The sequence below is a fragment of the Oncorhynchus nerka genome, linkage group LG20, assembly GCF_034236695.1.
Source record: "Oncorhynchus nerka isolate Pitt River linkage group LG20, Oner_Uvic_2.0, whole genome shotgun sequence".
NCBI lineage: Eukaryota > Metazoa > Chordata > Actinopteri > Salmoniformes > Salmonidae > Oncorhynchus > Oncorhynchus nerka.
The window spans coordinates 56941171-56960426 of NC_088415.1; the positions used below are offsets into that span (position 1 = coordinate 56941171).

The 19256-nt window shown below is 41.0% G+C and overlaps 1 protein-coding gene across 2 annotated transcripts in view; it reads left to right on the plus strand.

Moving 5' to 3' along the window:
• The window catches only part of LOC115102848 (kelch-like protein 24), a 64188-nt gene that overhangs the window by 16325 nt on the left and 28607 nt on the right, over positions 1-19256 (plus strand). For both annotated transcript variants that reach the window (XM_029623222.2, XM_029623221.2), the window contains one exon: positions 5539-5657. In XM_029623222.2, coding sequence (XP_029479082.1) covers positions 5539-5657 — 119 coding nt within the window. The remainder of the gene's footprint in view (positions 1-5538; positions 5658-19256) is intronic.

Sequence of the window (19256 nt, forward strand, 5' to 3'; positions counted from 1 at the left end):
TCAAGGTATAATTCATTCTGTGTTTATGTAATTCTGTGTGATTAGTTAAGTATTTAGTAAATAAATATTTAACCCAATTTTGTATTGCTGATTCAACTTGTTAGCCAGGGTTCGTGAAGATTTACAAGAATTTACAACTTTCAGATGAGACTGAATTAAGGTGACGATTAATATTGACTGCTATTTATGTAAAATATTACTAGGTCTTTAAGAGTTTATTCGGAAGATAACAGCTCTATAAATATTATTTTGTGGTGCCTCTAGTTAATTATATTTTCATGATTAGCTAAATCAGGTAATATTAATTACGGAGAAAGGATTTTATAGAATAGCATGTCGTATCACTTAATCCGGCATAGCCAAAGACACGACACTGGGTTTCTGTACAGCACTTTGTGACAGCTGATGTAAGAAGGGCTTTATAAATACATTTGATTGACTTTTAGCATGCTTGATAACAACACAAATGACGGGACTGACACAAATGATTGATGAATGGTTGAAAGAAATGAATTACAACAAGATTGTGGGAGCTGTATTGATAGATTTTTAGTGCTGCTTTTGATGTTATTGACCATAACTAGTTATTGGCTTTCAAACTCTGCCATATCACAGAAGCCTGTGTGTCTATGTATGCTAATGATTCAACATTATACACGTAAGCAACCACGTCTAGTGAAATCACTGCAACCCTAAACAAAAAGTTTACATCTGTTTTAGAATGGATGGTCAGTAATAAACTAATCCTGAACATCTCTAAAACTAAAAGCATTGTATTTGGTACAAGTTTTCCCTCATTTCTAAACCTCCACTAAATCTGATAATGTGAATAATGTGGCTGTTGAGCATGTTGAGGAGACTAAATTACTTGGTGTTACGTTGGATACAAAAACTTTCATGGTAAAAACACATTGATTAAATGGTTAAAAAGATGGGGAGAGGTCTGTCCGTGATAAAGAGATGCTGTGCTTTTTTGGCACCCCACTCCACAAAACAAGTCCTGCAGTGCCAAGTTTGATCTTATCTTGATTACTGCCCAGTCATATGCTCAGGTGCTGCAAAGAAGGACCTAGAAAAATGTGTTCTTCACTGTATGCATGCCGGTCTCTCTTGGCTAAAAGTAAAGGAGAGACTGATTGCATGGAACTACCTTTCATCTCGGATTGCTCAAGTGAACATCAAACCTGGCTTTAAAAAACCCGTAAAAACCTTAAATGTAAGAGCAACACCTCATGGCACAACACCTCTCCCCTATTTGACGTATTTGATGAAGCTCCCGACAAACAGTTATTGTTACGTTAATTCCTGAGGCAGTTTGGAATTTGTTAGTGAATGTTGCACCCTAGGACAGACAATTTTTACACGCTACGTGCTTCAGCACTCGGCAGTCCTGTTCTGTGAGCTTGTTTGGCCTACCACTTCACGGCTGAGCCGTTGTTGCTCCTAGACGTTTCCACTTCACAATAACAGCACTTATAGTTGACACGGGCAGTTCTAGCAGGGCAGAAACTTGACAAACTGACTTGTTGGAAAGGTGGCATCCTATGACGGTGCCACGTTGAAAGTTACTGAGCTCTTCAGTAAGGCCATTCTACTGCCAATGATTTCCTATGGAGATTGCATGGCTGTGTGCTCAATTGTATATACCTGTCAGTAATGGGTGTTGCTGAAATAGCCAAATCCACAAATTGGAAGGGGTGTACATATAGTTTTGTACATATAGTGTATATACATGTAGGTAGGGGTAAAAGTGACTAGGCAATCAGGATAGATAATGAACAGAGTAGTGTGTGTGTGTCAGTGTAGTATGTGTGAGTTTGTGGGTAGAGTCCAGTGAGTATGTATAGAGCCAGTGCAAAAAAAAGGGCAGTCAATGCAAATAGTCTGGGTAGCCATTTGATTAAGACAGGTTACCTTGGCGATGTTGGGCACAGGGGCTATGGTGGTCCGCTTGAAACATGTAGGTATTACAGACTGGGTCAGGGAGAGGTTTAAAATGTCAGGCTGGTCCGCGCATGCGCTGAGTACGCGTCCTGGTAATTCACCTGGCCCTGCGGCCTTGTGAATGTTAACTTCGGCTACGGAGAGCAGGATTACACAGTTGTCCGGAACATCTGGTGCTCTCATGCATGGTTCAGTATTGGTTACCTGAAGGCATTTAGCTCATCTGGTAGGCTCGCGTCACAGGGAAGCTCGCGGCTGGGTTCCCCTTTGTAATCCGTGATAGTCTGTAACCACTGACACATCCGATGAGCATCAGAGCCGGTGTTGTGGGATTTGATCTTTGTCCTGTATTAATGCCAGAAGCTGTTTTCAATCATAGGAAATGGAGGAAACATTATGTACAAAAAAAGTTCAGATCAGCGCAAAAATGACAAAATAGCGCAATTTGTCATGAGCCCGTAAAACGGTTGCTATTCACTCCAGTGCCATTCTTTTCTTGATGCCCCTCTCCTTGACATTTCCTAAGGGGTATTTTTAGCGTGCAAGTTTGTTCCTCTCTACGATCTCATGATTAGGAGTATGTGACCAACACTTGCTTCCTGTGAGAACAGACCTGGTTTGAAAGGCTTATGAGTTCAATGTCATGAAGTATTTGAGGCTTTTTTTGTCTAGAAAACTGGTTCGTGTCATATGCTTTGTTTGTTTTTTGGAGACCGATAGGGGCCTATAGGGTAGTCATCAATACCTTGTGTTCTGAATGACAGACAGACACAACTATTAGAGGGTTATACAATAGTCCCATACCCCTAAAAAGTAACAATGGCTGTGTACTATTACTGATAACATGACTTCTTGTGTCCTTTCCCTAATCTTCACCTAAAATAGGTGGCAGGTGGCAGCCACGTATTATTATGTTTCAGACATAATTTCACATATAGGAGGGATTTATCTCAACGGACATATGAACATAACTAGTTAACTGTCTTGGCGAGTCCCAAAAGATACCAACAGATTACACACAGGTGGATTGTATTTATCATTCATCTTCACTTCATCATTAGTCATTTAGGTCAACATTGGATCATTCAGAGATCCTCACTGAACTTCTGGAGAGAGTTTGCTGCACTGAAAGTAAAGGGGCTGAATAATTTTGCACGCCCAATTTTTCAGTTTTTGATTTGTTAAAAAAGTTTGAAATATCCAATAAATGTCGTTCCACTTCATGATTGTGTCCCACTTGTTGTTGATTCTTCACAAAAAAATACAGTTTTATATCTTTATGTTTGAAACCTGAAATGTGGCAAAAGGTCGCAAAGTTCAAGGGGGCCGAATACTTTCGCAAGGCACTGTATGTTGCTGTTTACTGGCGTACACAGCCACCCTTTCTTAATTATGGTTAAACACCCATTCTAAGCCCAACAGACTGTGACGGATTGAGAAATCATTTAATTTCGTTGTTAGACGATAAGCCCAACTATTATACTATGTTAAGTCCTTTTATTAAATCAGCTGCTCCTCCTGTCAGTTGGGGCATCTCAGTTTAGAACTGGAGGGGGGAAATGTAGATGGGACTTCTGATCTTTTAAAGCTTAGCAATTATATTTTATGTATCATATATTGTAATTAAGACACATGATTATGCTATTGGATATGTTTTTATGTCACAATATGACTTATCGCCTGGTTTACTTGCTTATTGTTGTTCATCTCTCTCAACATAGCCTCCCAAACACTGAACCATCTATTTGTTTAGAAGGATGATTCTGAAGAGGGTTTCTTTCTTGGACACTCAGCATTCATGTCAATCTCCCAACATCTTCATATTACTCCAGAGGGAACTAATGTACAGTACTTTACTGCTTCTAAGTTAAAGTTTGCACCTCTCTTCCTTAAAATATATAACTTTTCCTGGTGTTTTTACGGCTTTATTCTATAGCCCTTTGTTTCTCTCTTGTGTTAGCAAAAAAGTAGTGTTTGTTCAGTGCCGTATCTTTGTTTCTCTAAGTAGTGTTTGTTCAGTGCCGTGTCTTGGCTTCTCTCTTGTGTTCGCAAAAAAGTAGTGTTTGTTCAGTGCCGTGTCTTGGTTTCTCTCTTGTGTTCGCAAAAAAGTAGTGTTTGTTCAGTGCCGTGTCTTGGTTTTTCGCAAGGATCAGTGGGGCCTTTTGATTGACTCAGGCTGAGAGAGAGAGAGAGAGGGGGAGAGAGGGAGGGGGAGAGAGGGAGGGGGAGAGAGGGAGGGAGGGAGGGAGGGAGGGAGGGAGAGGGGGAGGGAGGGAGGGAGGGAGGGAGAGAGAGAGAGAGATGTCTGTAACCTGGTTGCCTTAATAGCTACACTGTTGTTGTTCCTTCTCACTGAAGAGAATATAAAAGAATACATTCTTAAACCGGGAGTGGGTAGAGACCGGCAGTAGGGGAAGTAATCCGACTGCTGCTTTATAGAAAATGAAGACATCCTGTTTCTCATTTAAAGTCTTGTGCTAGGCAGGGGTATGCATGTGCTATACGTATGTGCTATGTTTGAAGGTCCTGTAAAAGGTCTGGTTGCGCGTGGTTGTGTCATGCATGTTGTGTTTGTAAGCACCTGTAAAGAGCCATGGTGCTTGTGTGTTCGTGACATACGTGTGTGTTGTTTGCTCCGTGTCGAAGTACACTTTGATCAGCAGGATTGCCCATAAAGCCTAGCTCAAACCTTTCGCTCAGATAAGTCAGTGAGTATGTGTACATGCACACATAGCACAGTAATACTTTTTATATTAAACTGGCAGTAGGCAGATGATTCACAAAACACCTGGTTTCTGAGCAATCTTTTTAATTCTTAGGACATGTTAACACCTTAAATGGCAGTATTTTTGATCTGCACGTGTTAGCACCAGCTGAGTGAGCCTCCTGAATGTTTGCATCTTAGAAGTCGTTTTCATATACAAACTTTATATGTCGGAATCAAATGCGCTTCCCAAAAATAACATGCTCACTGTGGTCGAACATACATATTGATTTGCAATTTTTTCCCTGCATTTATCAGAGTGCCGTCAGGTAGCTTGTGTTCATGTAAACATCATTATTAGGGAAATCATTCTTGCAGAGCATGTAAACGTTTAAATCAAATTATTATATTAATCTGACTATCCACAATAATCGGGTTTATTGTGTGCATGTAACCGTACTTAGTGTCAGCTGTGCCTTACTAAATGTGGCCTTGACATTTCAACCCAAATACATAACCCATTCACAATTTGGATGTTGCTCAAGATCAACTTATTCTATTTATGAAGAAATGTCTTTATTAGATGAAATTGGTTTGAATCGGAACCAAGGGCTTATTTTGGGGTAGATACAGGCTTGTTTTTTTGGGCTATTGCTGTGTGTCAATACAATTACATTTGAGATTAGTGAAAACAACCAAAGACGATGACAAGTTAGCTAAAAAACACTGGTGTAGCAGAGACGGTTCGGTAAACTACACTCACGTGTTGAGTAACTTTGCCTAACACTCTGGCTAGCTCTCAGAGTTAATGCCTAGGCTTGAGTTTAGTGGGCTAACATCATCCTAAGTCACTCAGTGTCAAGGCTAACGGTGTTGTGTGTGTTTTCCAGGGGGCCGTATCAACGGCAGAGACGTGTGGATGTACAACTCTCAGCTCAACCTATGGATCCGAGTTGCTTCACTCAACAAAGGACGCTGGAGACACAAGATGGTGGTCCTACTGGGGAAGGTAAGCAGATCACTGTTCAGACACCCTGTTATTTCATCATCTTCGTCTTTATCTAATTATATATACAGTGCCTTGCAAAAGTATTCAGACCCCTTGGATTTTGTCACAATTTATTGTTACAAGGTGGGATTTAAATGGATTGAATTGTCAGTTTTTGTCAACAATCTACACAAAATACTCTAACGTCAAGGCGGACCAAAAAATATACGTTTTTCTTTTTATAAGATGAATAAAAATGTACTAATAACTAAAATATAGTTGTTGCTTAAGTATTCAGCTCCCTGAGTCCATACATAAACACATTTTGGCATGCATTCCAGCTCTGAGTGTTTCTGGGTAAGTCTCTAAGAGCATTACACACCTTGATTGTGCAATATTTGCCTATTATTCTTCTCAAAATTCTTCAAGCTCTGTCAAGTTGGTTGTTGATCATGGCTAGACAGCCATTCTCAAGTCTCAAGTCTATTTCAAGCAGATTTAAGTAAAAACTGTAACTTGGCACCTTAGGAACATTCAATATCTTCTTGGTGAGCAACTCCAGTGTAGATTTGGCCTTGTGCTGTAAGTTATTGTCCTACTGAAAGGTGAATTCCTCTCAGTGTCTGGTGTAAAGCAGACTGTAGGTTTTTGCCTGTGTATCCCTTTGCCCTGTTTTTTTGCAGTATTGCTTTATTGCCTTGTTGCATGTTTTGGAATATTTTGTGTTTTCACTCTGTCATTTAAGTCGTTATTGTGAAGTCACAATGTTGTTGAGCCATCCTAAGTTCTCTCCCATCACAGCCATTGAACTCCGTAGCTGGTTAAAATCACCATTGGCCTCGTGGTAACGTTCCTGAGCAGTTTCATTCCTCTCCTGCAGCTCAGTTCAGAAGGACGACTGTATCTTTGAGGTGTCTGGGTGGTTTAATACATAATACACAGCATAATTATTAACTAGACCATGATTAAAGAGATATTCAATGTCTGTGTCAGGTATACTAACTCTCCGGCGCTCGAGGTCACCAGGCTGCTCATTATTACGCACACCTGTCATCATCGTTACGCGCACCAGCGCCTGATCAGACTCACCTGGACTCTATCGCCTGCCTGATTACCTTCCCTACATATGACACTCCCTTTGGTTCTTCCCCCAGGCGTTATTGTTTCTGTTCCAGCTTCATGTCTGTACGCTACCCATGTTTCTTGTTTTGTTATATGTACATTTATTTGTTAAATACACTCCCTGAACTTGCTTCCCGACTCTCAGCGTACACACTAGTCTTGATTTGTGATTGTTACCCATCACTGCCCTTATTTAGGAGGCTTTTGAAAAGCTCCCTGCTCTTTGTAGTTGAATCTGTGCTTGAAAGTCAATACTTGACTAAGGGATCTTACAGATGTTGTATGTATCTGGGACAGAGGAAGGGTTAGTCATTTAAATATCATGTCAACAGACTGAGTTCATGTGATTCGTTAAGCCAAATTTTTACTCCTGAACTAATTTAGGCTTGCCTAAACATAGGACCTGAATACTTATACAATAAATATATTTTAGTTATGAAATGTTTTATTAATCTTCCACTTTGAGTATATTATTGACATAAATATTATTGACAAAAAGACAATGAAAACCATGTTAATCTCACTTTGTAACACAATAAAATGTGAAGAACTCCAAGGGGTCTGGACAAAGTAAGCAGGTGATCTCCCTTTACAGATCTTTGATCAGACACCCATTACTTCTCTTCCTGTTTATCTACAGTGTCTTCAGAAAATATTCATATCCCTTGACTTGTTCCACATTTTGTTGTGTTACAGATTCCACATTTAGTTGTGTTACAGATTCCACATTTTGTTGTGTTATATATATTTTTTCTCTCTCTTCACACAATACCCCATAATGACAAAGTGAAAACGTGTTTTGCAAATTTTTTGCTAGACAGCGATTCTCAACTCTTGCCATAGATTTTCAATCCGATGTAAGTCAAAACTGTAACTATGCCACTCAGGGACATTCAATGTCGTCTTGGTCAGCAACTACAATGTATATTTGGCCTTGTGTTGTTGTCCTGCTGAAAGGTGAATATGTCTCCTAGTGTCTGTTGGAAAGCAGACTGAAATAGCTTTTCCTCTATTTAGGATTTAGCCTGTGCTTATCTCTATTCCGTTTCCTTTTATCCTAAAAAACTCCTTAGTCCTTGTCGATGACAAGCATACCATAACATGATGCAGCCCCATAATGCTTTGTATTCAGGACAGTTTTACTTTAGTGGCATATTGCAAACAGGATACATGTTTTGGACAATTTTTTATTCTGTACAGGCTTCCTTCTTTTCACTCTGTCATTTAGGTTAGTAATGTGGAGTAACTACTGTCCTAACACAGCCATTAAACCCACCATTGGCCTCATGGTGAAATCCCTGAGCAATTTCCTTCCTCGCCGAAAGTGTCTGGGTGTACTTATACCCCATCCAAAGTGTAATTAACAACTTCACCATACTAAAAGGGGTCTTTTTTTAACCCGTTTACCAGTATGTGCACTTCTTTGCGAGGTAGTGGAAAACCTACCAGGTCTGTCTTTGTGGTTGAATCTGTGTTTGAAATTCAGTGGTTGAATCTGTGTTTGAAATTCACTGCTTGACTGAGGGACCTTACAGATAATTGTATGTGTGCGGTACAGAGATGAGGTAGTGTGGTGGCATTTTTCTGCTTTACCAAATGAGGAGAGAGTTACAAACTTCACACACCAGTCAGAGTTACACTTAAACCACATTTTTTAATAATAGCTTTGCAATAGCCTTTTTGACTTTCAATTATGCGCTATCTCTAATGAACCATTGAAAAGTACCAACAGAAAAGTACAAAGATACACCCCTCTCAACTTACATGACGAATAACAGGATCTTAGGAACAGTTCACAAAGGTTCAGATTTGTATGAAAGATAGCTATAAAACATACCAGACAGTTACTGCTGTGTTAACAGTTCTCATTGTAAAGACCAGTGTCTGGCCCTCCTACTCCAAACTGGAACCCGTCTCATCCTGCTACGGTAGAGCACGATAACATTACCTCATGTTATCTGGAATGCTCTTTTGGCTTTATTACCCAAAGACATCGTAAATCTCCTCTGTCAATGCTATCTCATAGAGGCCCATCCTCATTGGAACACACACACAACACTCTATTCTGTCGATTGTAGCAACTATTATAATATAATACAAGCATTGTAACATAATCTTTATAACATAATCTTGCAATTTTCCACGACAGTAGTCATTCTAAAGTCATGTTAAACACTATTATTGCAAGTAGGGTTGCAAAGGGTCAGAAACCTTCCGGTAAATTTCAGAAATTTTTCCAGAAATTTTCCATGGGAGGTTAAGCCTGGGAATTTTGCTTAAATTCATCATAAAAGTTAACTTATAACAGTGACCTTTGTTGTGGGATACACATAAGGCAATTCTAGGTCTTGTGACATATTTTGTTTAAACTATCCCCAATTCAATGGAATTACAACCCTCTGCATGCACAGTGCATTCTTCCATCACATGTGCAGTGCACTCTTCCATCACATGTACAGCCGATTCTCAAGATCTTGCACACTAATGAGATGCTATTGAGCCCACACTACTACACAGTCTGATCCAAGGACCACATGCTTACTGGTACGTTTTGATTACAATACCGGGGGGTGGGGGTGAATATATTCTATGACATGATTTTTTGATAACTAGTAAATAGTAGCCTACAGCAAAGTTTGTTTAAGTCATTTCTAACTTGTTAACAATTTCTGCTAGTTAGTTTTTGGTACCATGTGGGTTTTAGCTTGCTTGAGCCTGCTAACTGAGGAGTGTTAATTCACCTGTTTCCATACATGTTTAATTTTAAAACATTTATCTTACAAAGGAGTTGTTTTAATCTAACTGCTTAAATATTTATCTGTACATGGAATATCATTTGTTTTTATTTTTACTTATTTTTTTATAAACTTTGCAGGAAAATGCCATGGGCACTATCTGATGTGTGGAGACATTTCACTGCAGCTAATGTAGAAGTAAAAGCTGTGTACATTTGCGAATACTGTGCCAAATCATATGTGAAGAATGCAACAAAGATGCAGAATCATCTGGCCAAATGCATAAAAGTTCACTCAGCGCTCACAGAAAGTAACCTCTGACAAAAGTCCCTCTACTTCTATTTGAGGTGAAAATGATGAATCAGACACCTTATCGATAGCAACAGCTCATGGTCCTGGAATCAGAAGTTTATTTTTACTCAATGCAGGAACGTAGTCAGAGAAATGCTGATGAATGTCTTGCTCGAGCTGTGTATACACCCCTCCAACCAGACATGCTTTATCTACTCATTTGCTGGATGCAGAGTTCAACAGAGTTCAAATGAAGGTCAAGCAAATCATAGAGAAAGCAGACTGTATTGCAATCATCTCTGATGGGTGGTCGAATGTTCGTGGGCAAAGAATAATTAACTACATCATCTCCACCCCTCAGCCAGTATTCTACAAGAGCACAGATACAAGGGACAACGGACACACCGGTCTCTACATTGCAGATGAGCTGAAGGCAGTCATCAATGACCTAGGACCACAGAAGGTATTTGCACTGGTGACAGACAATGCTGCGAACATGACTGCTGCTTGGTCTAAAGTGGACGAGTCCTACCCTCACATCACACCCATTGGCTGTGCTGCTCATGCATTTAACCTGCTCCTCAAGGACATCATGGCACTGAAAAAAATGTATACACTCTACAAGAGAGCCAAGGAAATGATTAGGTATGTGAAGGGTCATCAAGTTATAGCAGCCATCTACCACACCAAGCAAAGTGAGAAGAATAAGAGCACCACATTGAAGCTGCCCAGCAACACCCAATGGGGTGGTGTTGTCATCATGTTTGAAAGTCTCCTGGAGGGGAAGGAGTCTCTCCAAGAAATGGCCATATCACAGTCTGCCGATATGGACAGCCCCATCAAGAGGATCCGCCTGGTTGATGTATTTTGGGAGACAGTGGTAAGCAGCCTGAAACTTATAGCAGTAGCAATTTCACGGACTGAGGGAGACAATGCCATCCTGTCTGATGTTCAGACTCTGTTTTCAGATGTAAGAGAAGAAATCCGTACAGCCCTTCCCACTTCACTGTTGCTCCAAGCAGAGGAAATTGCGGTTCTGAAATGCATCAAAAAGCGTGAAGACTTTTGCCTGAAGCCCATACACGCCGCAGCGTACATGTTGGACCCCAAGTATGCTGGCAAGAGCATCCTGTCTGGTGCAGAGATCAACAAGGCCTATGGGTCATCCCTACCATTTCTCGCCACCTTGGCCTGGATGAGGTTAAGGTTCTTGGCAGTCTGGCGAAGTACACTTCCAAACAAGGGCTTTGGGATGGAGATGCAATATGGAAGTCGTGCCAATATATCTCATCAGCCACCTGGTGGAAGGGACTTTGTGGATCTGAGGCTCTTTACCCTGTTGCCTCCATCTCTCTCCAAATCCCACCAACATCAGCCGCCTCAGAGCGCAACTGGTCCTTGTAAATTGTTTTTTAAATTTCTATTGGAAGGACTTAATAATTTGCATTTATGTCTACTTATGATAAGGTAATAATGATAATGTTTTTGTCTCCATATAATGTGGTAAATATATCCAATGCAAAAAAACATATTAATATTAATTTGCATATATTCCCGTTAATTGCCCACGGAAAGTTTCCACCTCCTGAATATTCCCCAAAATGAGCAACCCAAATTGCAAGCTACAGCTAAAGTCGGAAGTTTACATACACTTAGGTTGGAGTCATTAAAACTCGTTTTTCAACCACTCCACAAATTTAATGTTAACAAACTATAGTTTTGGCAAGTCAGTTAGGACATCTACTTTGTTCATGACACAAGTCATTTTTCCAACAATTGTTTACAGACAGATTATTTCACTTGTAATTCATTGTATCACAATTCCAGTGGGTCAGAAGTTTACATGCACTAAGTTGACTGTGCCTTTAAACAGCTTGGAAAATTCCAGAAAATAATGTCAATGCTTTAGAAGCTTCTGATAGGCTAACTGATATCATTTGAGTCAATTGGAGGTGTACCTGTGGATTTATTTCAAGGCCTACCTTCAAACTCTGTGCCTCTTTGCTTGACATCATGGGAAAATCAAAAGAAATCAGCCAAGACCTCAGAAAAATAATGTAGACCTCCACGTGTCTGGTTCATCCTTGGGAGCAATTTCCAAACGCCTGACGGTATCACGTTCATCTGTACAAACAATAGTATGCAAGTATAAACACCATGGGACCATGCAGCCATCATACCACTCAGGAGGAGACGTGTTCTGTCTCCTAGAGATGAACATATTTGGTGTGAAAAGTGCAAATCAATCCCAGAACAACAGCAAAGGACCTTGTGAAGATGCTGGAGGAAACGGGTACAAAAGTATCAATATCCACAGTAAAACGAGTCCTATATCGACATAACCTGAAAGGCCGTTCGGCAAGGAAGACGTAATTTCTCCAAAACCGCCATAAAAAGCCAGACTACGGTTTGCAACTGCACATGGGGACAAAGATCATACTTTTTGGAGAAATGTCCTCTGGTCTGATGAAACAAAATTATAACTGTTTGGCCATAATGACCATCGTTATGTTTGGAAGAAAAAGGGTGAGTCTTGCAAGCCTAAGAACACCATCCCAAACGTGTGATTCAGTGAATTATAAGTGAAATAATCTGTCTGTAAACAATTGTTGGAAAAATGACTTGTGTCAATAAAGTAGATGTCCTAACTGAATTGCCAAAACTATAGTTTGTTAACATTACATTTGTGGAGTGGTTGAAAAACGAGTATTAATTAATGACTCCAATCTAAAAAAAAGCTATAGTTTGTTAACAAGAAGTTTGTGGAGTTGTTGAAAAAACGAGTTTTAATGACTCCAACCTAAGTGTATGTAAACTTCCGACATCAACTGTATATACAGTACCAGTCAAAAGTTTGGACAGACCTACTCATTCAATGCTTTAAAAAAATAAAAATAAAACTATTTTCTACATTGTATAATAATAGTGAAGACATCGAAACTGTGAATGTGAGTGTATGTAAACTTCCTACTTCAACTGTGTTATAGTAGAATGAGGAAGAGTGGATACACGGTAGTTCTCCATATCCTAGATGTGATATGACATTGGTCAGCAGCAGGCAGAGAATATAAGTTAGTCATGAATTCCTCCAGTGTTTTTCATTGGTGTCCCCTATTCTCTTTAGAAATGGTATCATCAATCCACACTGTTGAACTTTTAGTGTCTAGTTTTCCATCTCTGGCATCTCGGGCATGCTTCCCCCGGTCGCCTCAGGATCTACAAACCGCCACTTAAACTTAAACTCAATCTTCCTGTAGCCAGAGGGCCAGCCTAATATACAGATATGGAAATTCCCCTTTTATCTCATATAGAGGCCGGTTATGTCATATAGTTATGAAACCATAAATTCATTCAGCCTTTATAGATGGTTGAACTGTTGGCTTTGCAAAATCATCTTTCTGCCAATTCCGCTGTTATTTATTGAGCTCAGGTGGGGTAGGTTACTTTCAAAATGTATTCCGTTACAGTTACTAGTTACCTGTCCAAAATTGTCATCAGTAATGTAACTTTTAGATTACCCAAACTCAGTAACGTACTCTGGTTACATTAAATTACTTTTAGATTACTTTCCTCTTAAGAGGCATTAGAAATAGACCAAAAGGATCCATCAAACACATTTGGTGTGTCAACATAATGGTCGCTGACTTGTGGTCAGACTCGCTCAGGTGAAACAAATCCCCAATTTCATGGTATCCAATTGGTAGTTAGAGTCTTGTCTCGTCGCTGCAACTCCCATACGGACTCGGGAGATGAGAAGGTCGAGAACCGTGCATCCTCCAACCAAGCCGCACTGCTTCTTGACACAATGCCCGCTTAACCCGGAGGCCAGCCACACCAATATGTTGGAGGAAACACTGTACACCTGACGACCGTGTCAGCGTGCATTCGCCCGGCCCGCCACAGGAATCACTAGAGCGCGATGGGACAAGGACATCCCTGCCGTCCAAACCCTCCCCTAACCCGGACAACGCTGGACCAATTGTGCGCCGACCCATGGGTCTCCCTGTCGCGGCTGGCGACAGAGCCTGGACTCGAACCAGGATCTCTAGTGGCACAGCTAGCGCTGCGATGCATTGCCTAAAACCACTGCGCCACTCGGGAATTTTCAAAATAGAGTGGTGTCATAATATATTTTTATCGTTAACATCCTTTCTGATTTTAAAAGTAATCCAAGAAGTAATCATATAGTTTTTCAAAAGTATCTGTAATCTGATTGCAGTATGTTTTGCTTGAAAAGTAACTGATAACAGTTTGTTTGTAATCAGATCACATGCAACTGATTCCTAAACCTAACTACCGTATTTGGTCCCATCCAATTATATTTCACCATGGTTGCGTCCAAAAGACCCATACTAGCGTACTACATACTTAAACTGCATACTCATTTCGGCGTTTGATCTAGTAGAATTCACTCATCTTTCCTGACACACGTGCACGGCAACAGCTGAAAATCAGATAAATTGACGCGCTGTACCAAAACGAACGAGTGACGGGAGTCAATGCAATCGCGCATTAGGTGATGCATACGGAGGACTGTTTTTGAAATTAGTATGCTAGTATGGGAAATCGAACTCAACCCATGTCTCCGCCCCATCTTAAACCATGATCATTACTTGCATCTTGACAATGTGTGGTGAATTGGAGTGAAACAAATATACTGTAGTAGTGTTTCCTATTCATTAGTATTTGTTTTCTTCTGTACCCAGTGGTTTTCACAAGCAAAGATTGGATCAGACTGTAACTGGAATACTGACTTATTCTCACCACCATCCTCCTATTATACAGAACTAGAAATGCCAAACTCAATGGAAACCATATCAAACCTGTTGTTTTTACCATATTCTGATGCCTGTGTATTTTATAGTTGTTTTTTATTGCTCTGGTGTGCCCGTTTAGCTGTGCTGTGTTGTGTGTGTGTGTGTGTGTGTTTGTGCACGTGTGTGCTTATGGGGAAGCTGGTTACTTCATTGTGTTGTGGTAAGGCAGGCCTATAGGTTGTAGTCAAGATTAGACCAATGCAGGCTGGCTATAATCAGGCCCTGTAAGTGCCAGAGAAAGTATGTTTTGAGCAATCGATGCAAATCATAACATACTGCTGTGTCATGCTGTTACTGACTGAGGCTGTTAAAAGTTAAAAGGCTGTCTTCATTTTGCCATTTTGTCATTAGACTGTCAACTTTAATAATACCAGGTAATAACAGCATGGAAGCTATTAAGAATAATATTAAGGAAAACATTGTTACACAAGTGGTCAGCATTTGTTTTGGTTAATGATGGTCTTTAAAATGTTCTAATAAATGCTATGAAATGAAGATAGACTTGACGACTCAACAATTTATAGTTTTAGGGGAAGGTAAACATTAGGTAGCAAAGCTACAATTACATCTGTTGAGATACAGTGCATTCAGAAAGTATTCAGACCCCTTGACTTTTTACACATTATGTTATTCTAAAATGTATTAAATGTTTTTCTTTCCCTCATCAATCTACACACAATACCCCATAATGACAAAAACAGGTTTTTAGAAATGAAAAACTGAAATATGACATTTTCGTAAGTATTCAGATTAGACCATTTAGTCAGTACTTTGTTGAAGCACCTTTGGCAGCGATTACAGCCTCGAGTCTTCTTGGGTATGACGCTATAAGCTGGGCACACATGTATTTGAGAGTTTCTCCCTTTCTTCTCTGTAGATCCTCTCAAGCTCTGTCAGGTTGGGTGGGGAGCGTCGCTGTATAACTTTCTTTAGTTCTCTCCAAAGATGTTTGATCGGGTTCAAGTCTGGGCTCTGGCTTGGCCACATTCAGAGACTTGTCCCAAAGCCACTGCTTTGTCTTGGCTGTGTGCTTAGTGTCATTGTCCTGTTGGAAGGTGAACCTTTGCCCCAGTCCGAGGTCCTGAGTGCTCTGGAGCAGTTTTTCAAACCACATGCTGTTGTCATTTGCATATTCCAGTGAAAGCATGTCAACAGAGATGTCACGGTATGTGCATCCGCAAACAGCTGTGTGTGTATTAGTGCTGAGCGATTATCCGAAATATCAGTTGTTTTTACAGTACCACTTTGAACACCTACTCATTCAAGGGTTTTTCTTAATTTTGTATTATTTTCTACATTGTAGAATAATAGTGAAGACATCGATACTATGAAGTAACACATATGGAATCATGTAGTAACCAAAAAAGTGTTACACAAATCAAAACATATTTTAAATTTGAGATTCTTCAAAATAGCCACCGTTTGCCTTGATGACAGCTTTGCACACTCTTGGCATTCTCTCAACCAGCTTCATGAGGAATGATTTTCCAACAGTCTTGAAGGAGTTCCCACATATGCTGAGCACTTGTTGGCTGCTTTTCCTTCACTCTGCGGTCCAACTCACCCAAACTATCTCAATTGGGAAGCATAGAATCTACTAGAATGGCATTGTAAGTAGCATTAAGATTTCCCTTCACTGGAACTAAGGGGCCTAGCCTAAACCATGAAAAACAGCCCCAGGCCATTATTCCTCCACCACCAAACTTAACAGTTAGCACTATGCATTGGGGAAGGTAGCGTTCTCCTGGCATCCGTCAAACTTCGATTCTGCCAGATGGTGAAGCGGGATTCATCATTCCAGAGAACACGATTCCACTACTCCAGAGTCCAATGGTGGCGAGCTTTACACTACTCCAGCCATTACGTGCTTCAGCACTCGGCGGTCCCATTTTGTGAGCTTGTGTGGCCTACCATTTGGCGGCTGATCCGTTGTTGCTCCTACATGTTTCCACTTTACAATAACAGCACTTAGATGACCCCGGCAGCTTTAGCAGGGCAGAAATTTAAAAAACTGACTAGTAGGAATGGTGGCATCCTATGACGGTGCCACGTTGAAAGTCACAGAGCTCTACGATACGGGCCATTCTACTGCCAATGTTTGACTATGGAGATTGCATGGCTGTGGGCTTGGTTTTATACACCTGTCAGCAACGGGTTTGGCTGAAATAGCCGAATCCACTAATTTGAAGGGGTGTCCACATACTTTTGTGTATATATAGTCCATCTCTACCTGAAAATCCATGATCTAATTGATTGACTGTTGGCATTCAGCAGTCAAAAAAGTATACCTTATTTACTTTGAAGAACTACTGAAATTGTGAATTTGTCAGACAGCATAGGCAGCAGCTCTAAAACGATGAGATGATTACTTGGAATTAAATAATGAAGTCATCAAACATAACAAAATGATATCAAGTTAAAAAAATAATAAAATAGCTGACACCATTCAATATTGTTTCAGATAGAACCTTAGAACTCTAAGTTATCAAGTTATTCTTGTGAAACCATTAAAGCCACAATATGTAACTTCTTGGGCGACCCAATCAAATTCACATCGAAAGTTGAGTTATAGATATTGTATTCTCATCGAAAGCAAGTCTAAGAGGGGTAGATCAAATCAAATAGGATTTGTCACATGCGCCAAATACCACAGGTGTAGACATTACAGTGAAATGCTTGCTTACCAGCCCTTAACCAACAATGCTTTAAGAAGTTTTAAGAAAGTGTTAAGTAATTAAAAAATTAATAAAACTAACAAATAATTATATACAGGGGGTGCCGGTACAGAGTCAATGTGTGGGGGCACTGGTTAGTCGAGGTAATATGTACATGTAGGTAGAGTTATTAAAGTGTCTATGCATAGTTAATAAACAGACAGTAGTAGCAGCAGTGTAAAAGGGGGGAGGGATAATGCAAATAGTCTGGGTAGACCTTTGATTAGCTGTCTCATGGCTAAGGGGTAGAAGCTGTTAAGAAGCCTTTGGACCTATACATGGCGCTCCGGTACAGCTTGCCGTGCGGTAGCAGAGAGAACAGTCTATGACTAGGGTGGTTTCCTCCGACACCGCCTGGAATAGAGGTCCTGGATGGCAGGAAGCTTGGCCCCAGTGATATAGTGGGCCGTATGCACTACCCTCTGTAGTGCCTTGCGGTCGGAGGCCGAGCAGTTGCCATACCAGGCAGTGATGCAACCCGCCAGGATGCTCTCGATGGTGCAGCTGTAGAACCTTTTTAGGATCTGAAGACCCATGCCAAATCTTTTCAGTATCCTGAGGGGTAATATGATTTGTCGTGCCCTCTTCACAACTGTCTTAGTGTGTTTAGACCATTCTAGTTTGTTGGTGATGTGGACACCAAGGAACTTGAAGCTCTCAACCTGCTCAACTATATCCCTGTCGATGAGATTGGGGGTTTTCTCAGTCCTCCTTTTCATGTATTCCACAATAGTCTCCGTTGTCTTGATCATGTTGAGGGAGAGTTTGTTGTCCTGGCACTACACGGCCAGGTCTTTGACCTCCTCCCTATAAGCTGTCTCATCGTTGATGGTGATCAGGCCTTCGACTGTTTTGTCATCGGCATACTTGATGATGGTATTGGAGTCATGCCTTGACATGCAGTCATGAGTGAACAGGGTGTACAGTAGGGGACTGAGCACACACCCCTGAGGGACCCTCGTGTTGAGGAGCAGTGTGGCGGATGTGTTGTTGCCTACTCTTACCACCTGGGTACGGCCCGCCAGGAAGTCCAGGATCCAGTTGCAGAGGGAGGTGTTTAGTCCCAGGGTCCTTAGCTTAGTGATTAGCTTTGAGGGCACTATGGTGTTGAACGCTGAACTGTAGTCAATGAATAGCATTCTCACATAGGTGTTGCTTTTGTCCAGGTGGGAAAGGGCAGTGTTGAGTTAAAGAGATTGCATCATTTGTGTATCTGTTGGGGCGGTGTGCAAATTGGAGTGGGTCTAGGGTTTCTGGGATAATGTTGTTGATGTGAGCCATGACCAACCTTTCAAAGCACTTCATGGCTACAGACGTGAGTGCTACGGGTCAGTAGTCATTTAGGCAGGTTACCTTAGTGTTCTTGGGTACAGGGACTATGGTGGTCTGCTTGAAACATGTTGCTATTAGACTCAGGTTTAAAATTTCAGTGAAGACACTTGCCATTTGGTCAGCACATGCTCGGAGTTCACGTCCTGGATATCCGTCTGGCCCTGTTTAAAGGTCTTACTCTCATCGGCTACGGAGAGCGTGATCACACAGTTGTCCGGAACAGCTGATGCTCTCATGCATGTTTCAGTGTTACTTGCCTCGAAGCCAGCATATAAGTAATTTAGCTGTTACTGGGCAGCAAAACGTCCCAGTTCTTCCAAGGTATGCTTCCCTTTGTAGTCTGTAATAGTTTGCAAGCCCTGCCACGTCCAACGAGCGTCAGAACCGGTGTAGTACGTTTCAATCATAGTCCTGTATTGAAGCTTTGTCTGTTTGATGGTTCGTCAAAGGGCATAGCCCTTTCTTATAAGCTTCCGGGTTAGAGTCCCGCTCCTTGGAAGCGGCAGCTCTAGCCATTAGCTCAGTGTGGATGTTGCCTGTAATCCATGGCTTCTGGTTGGGGTACGTACGGTCACTGTGGGGATGACGTAATTGATGGACTTATTGATG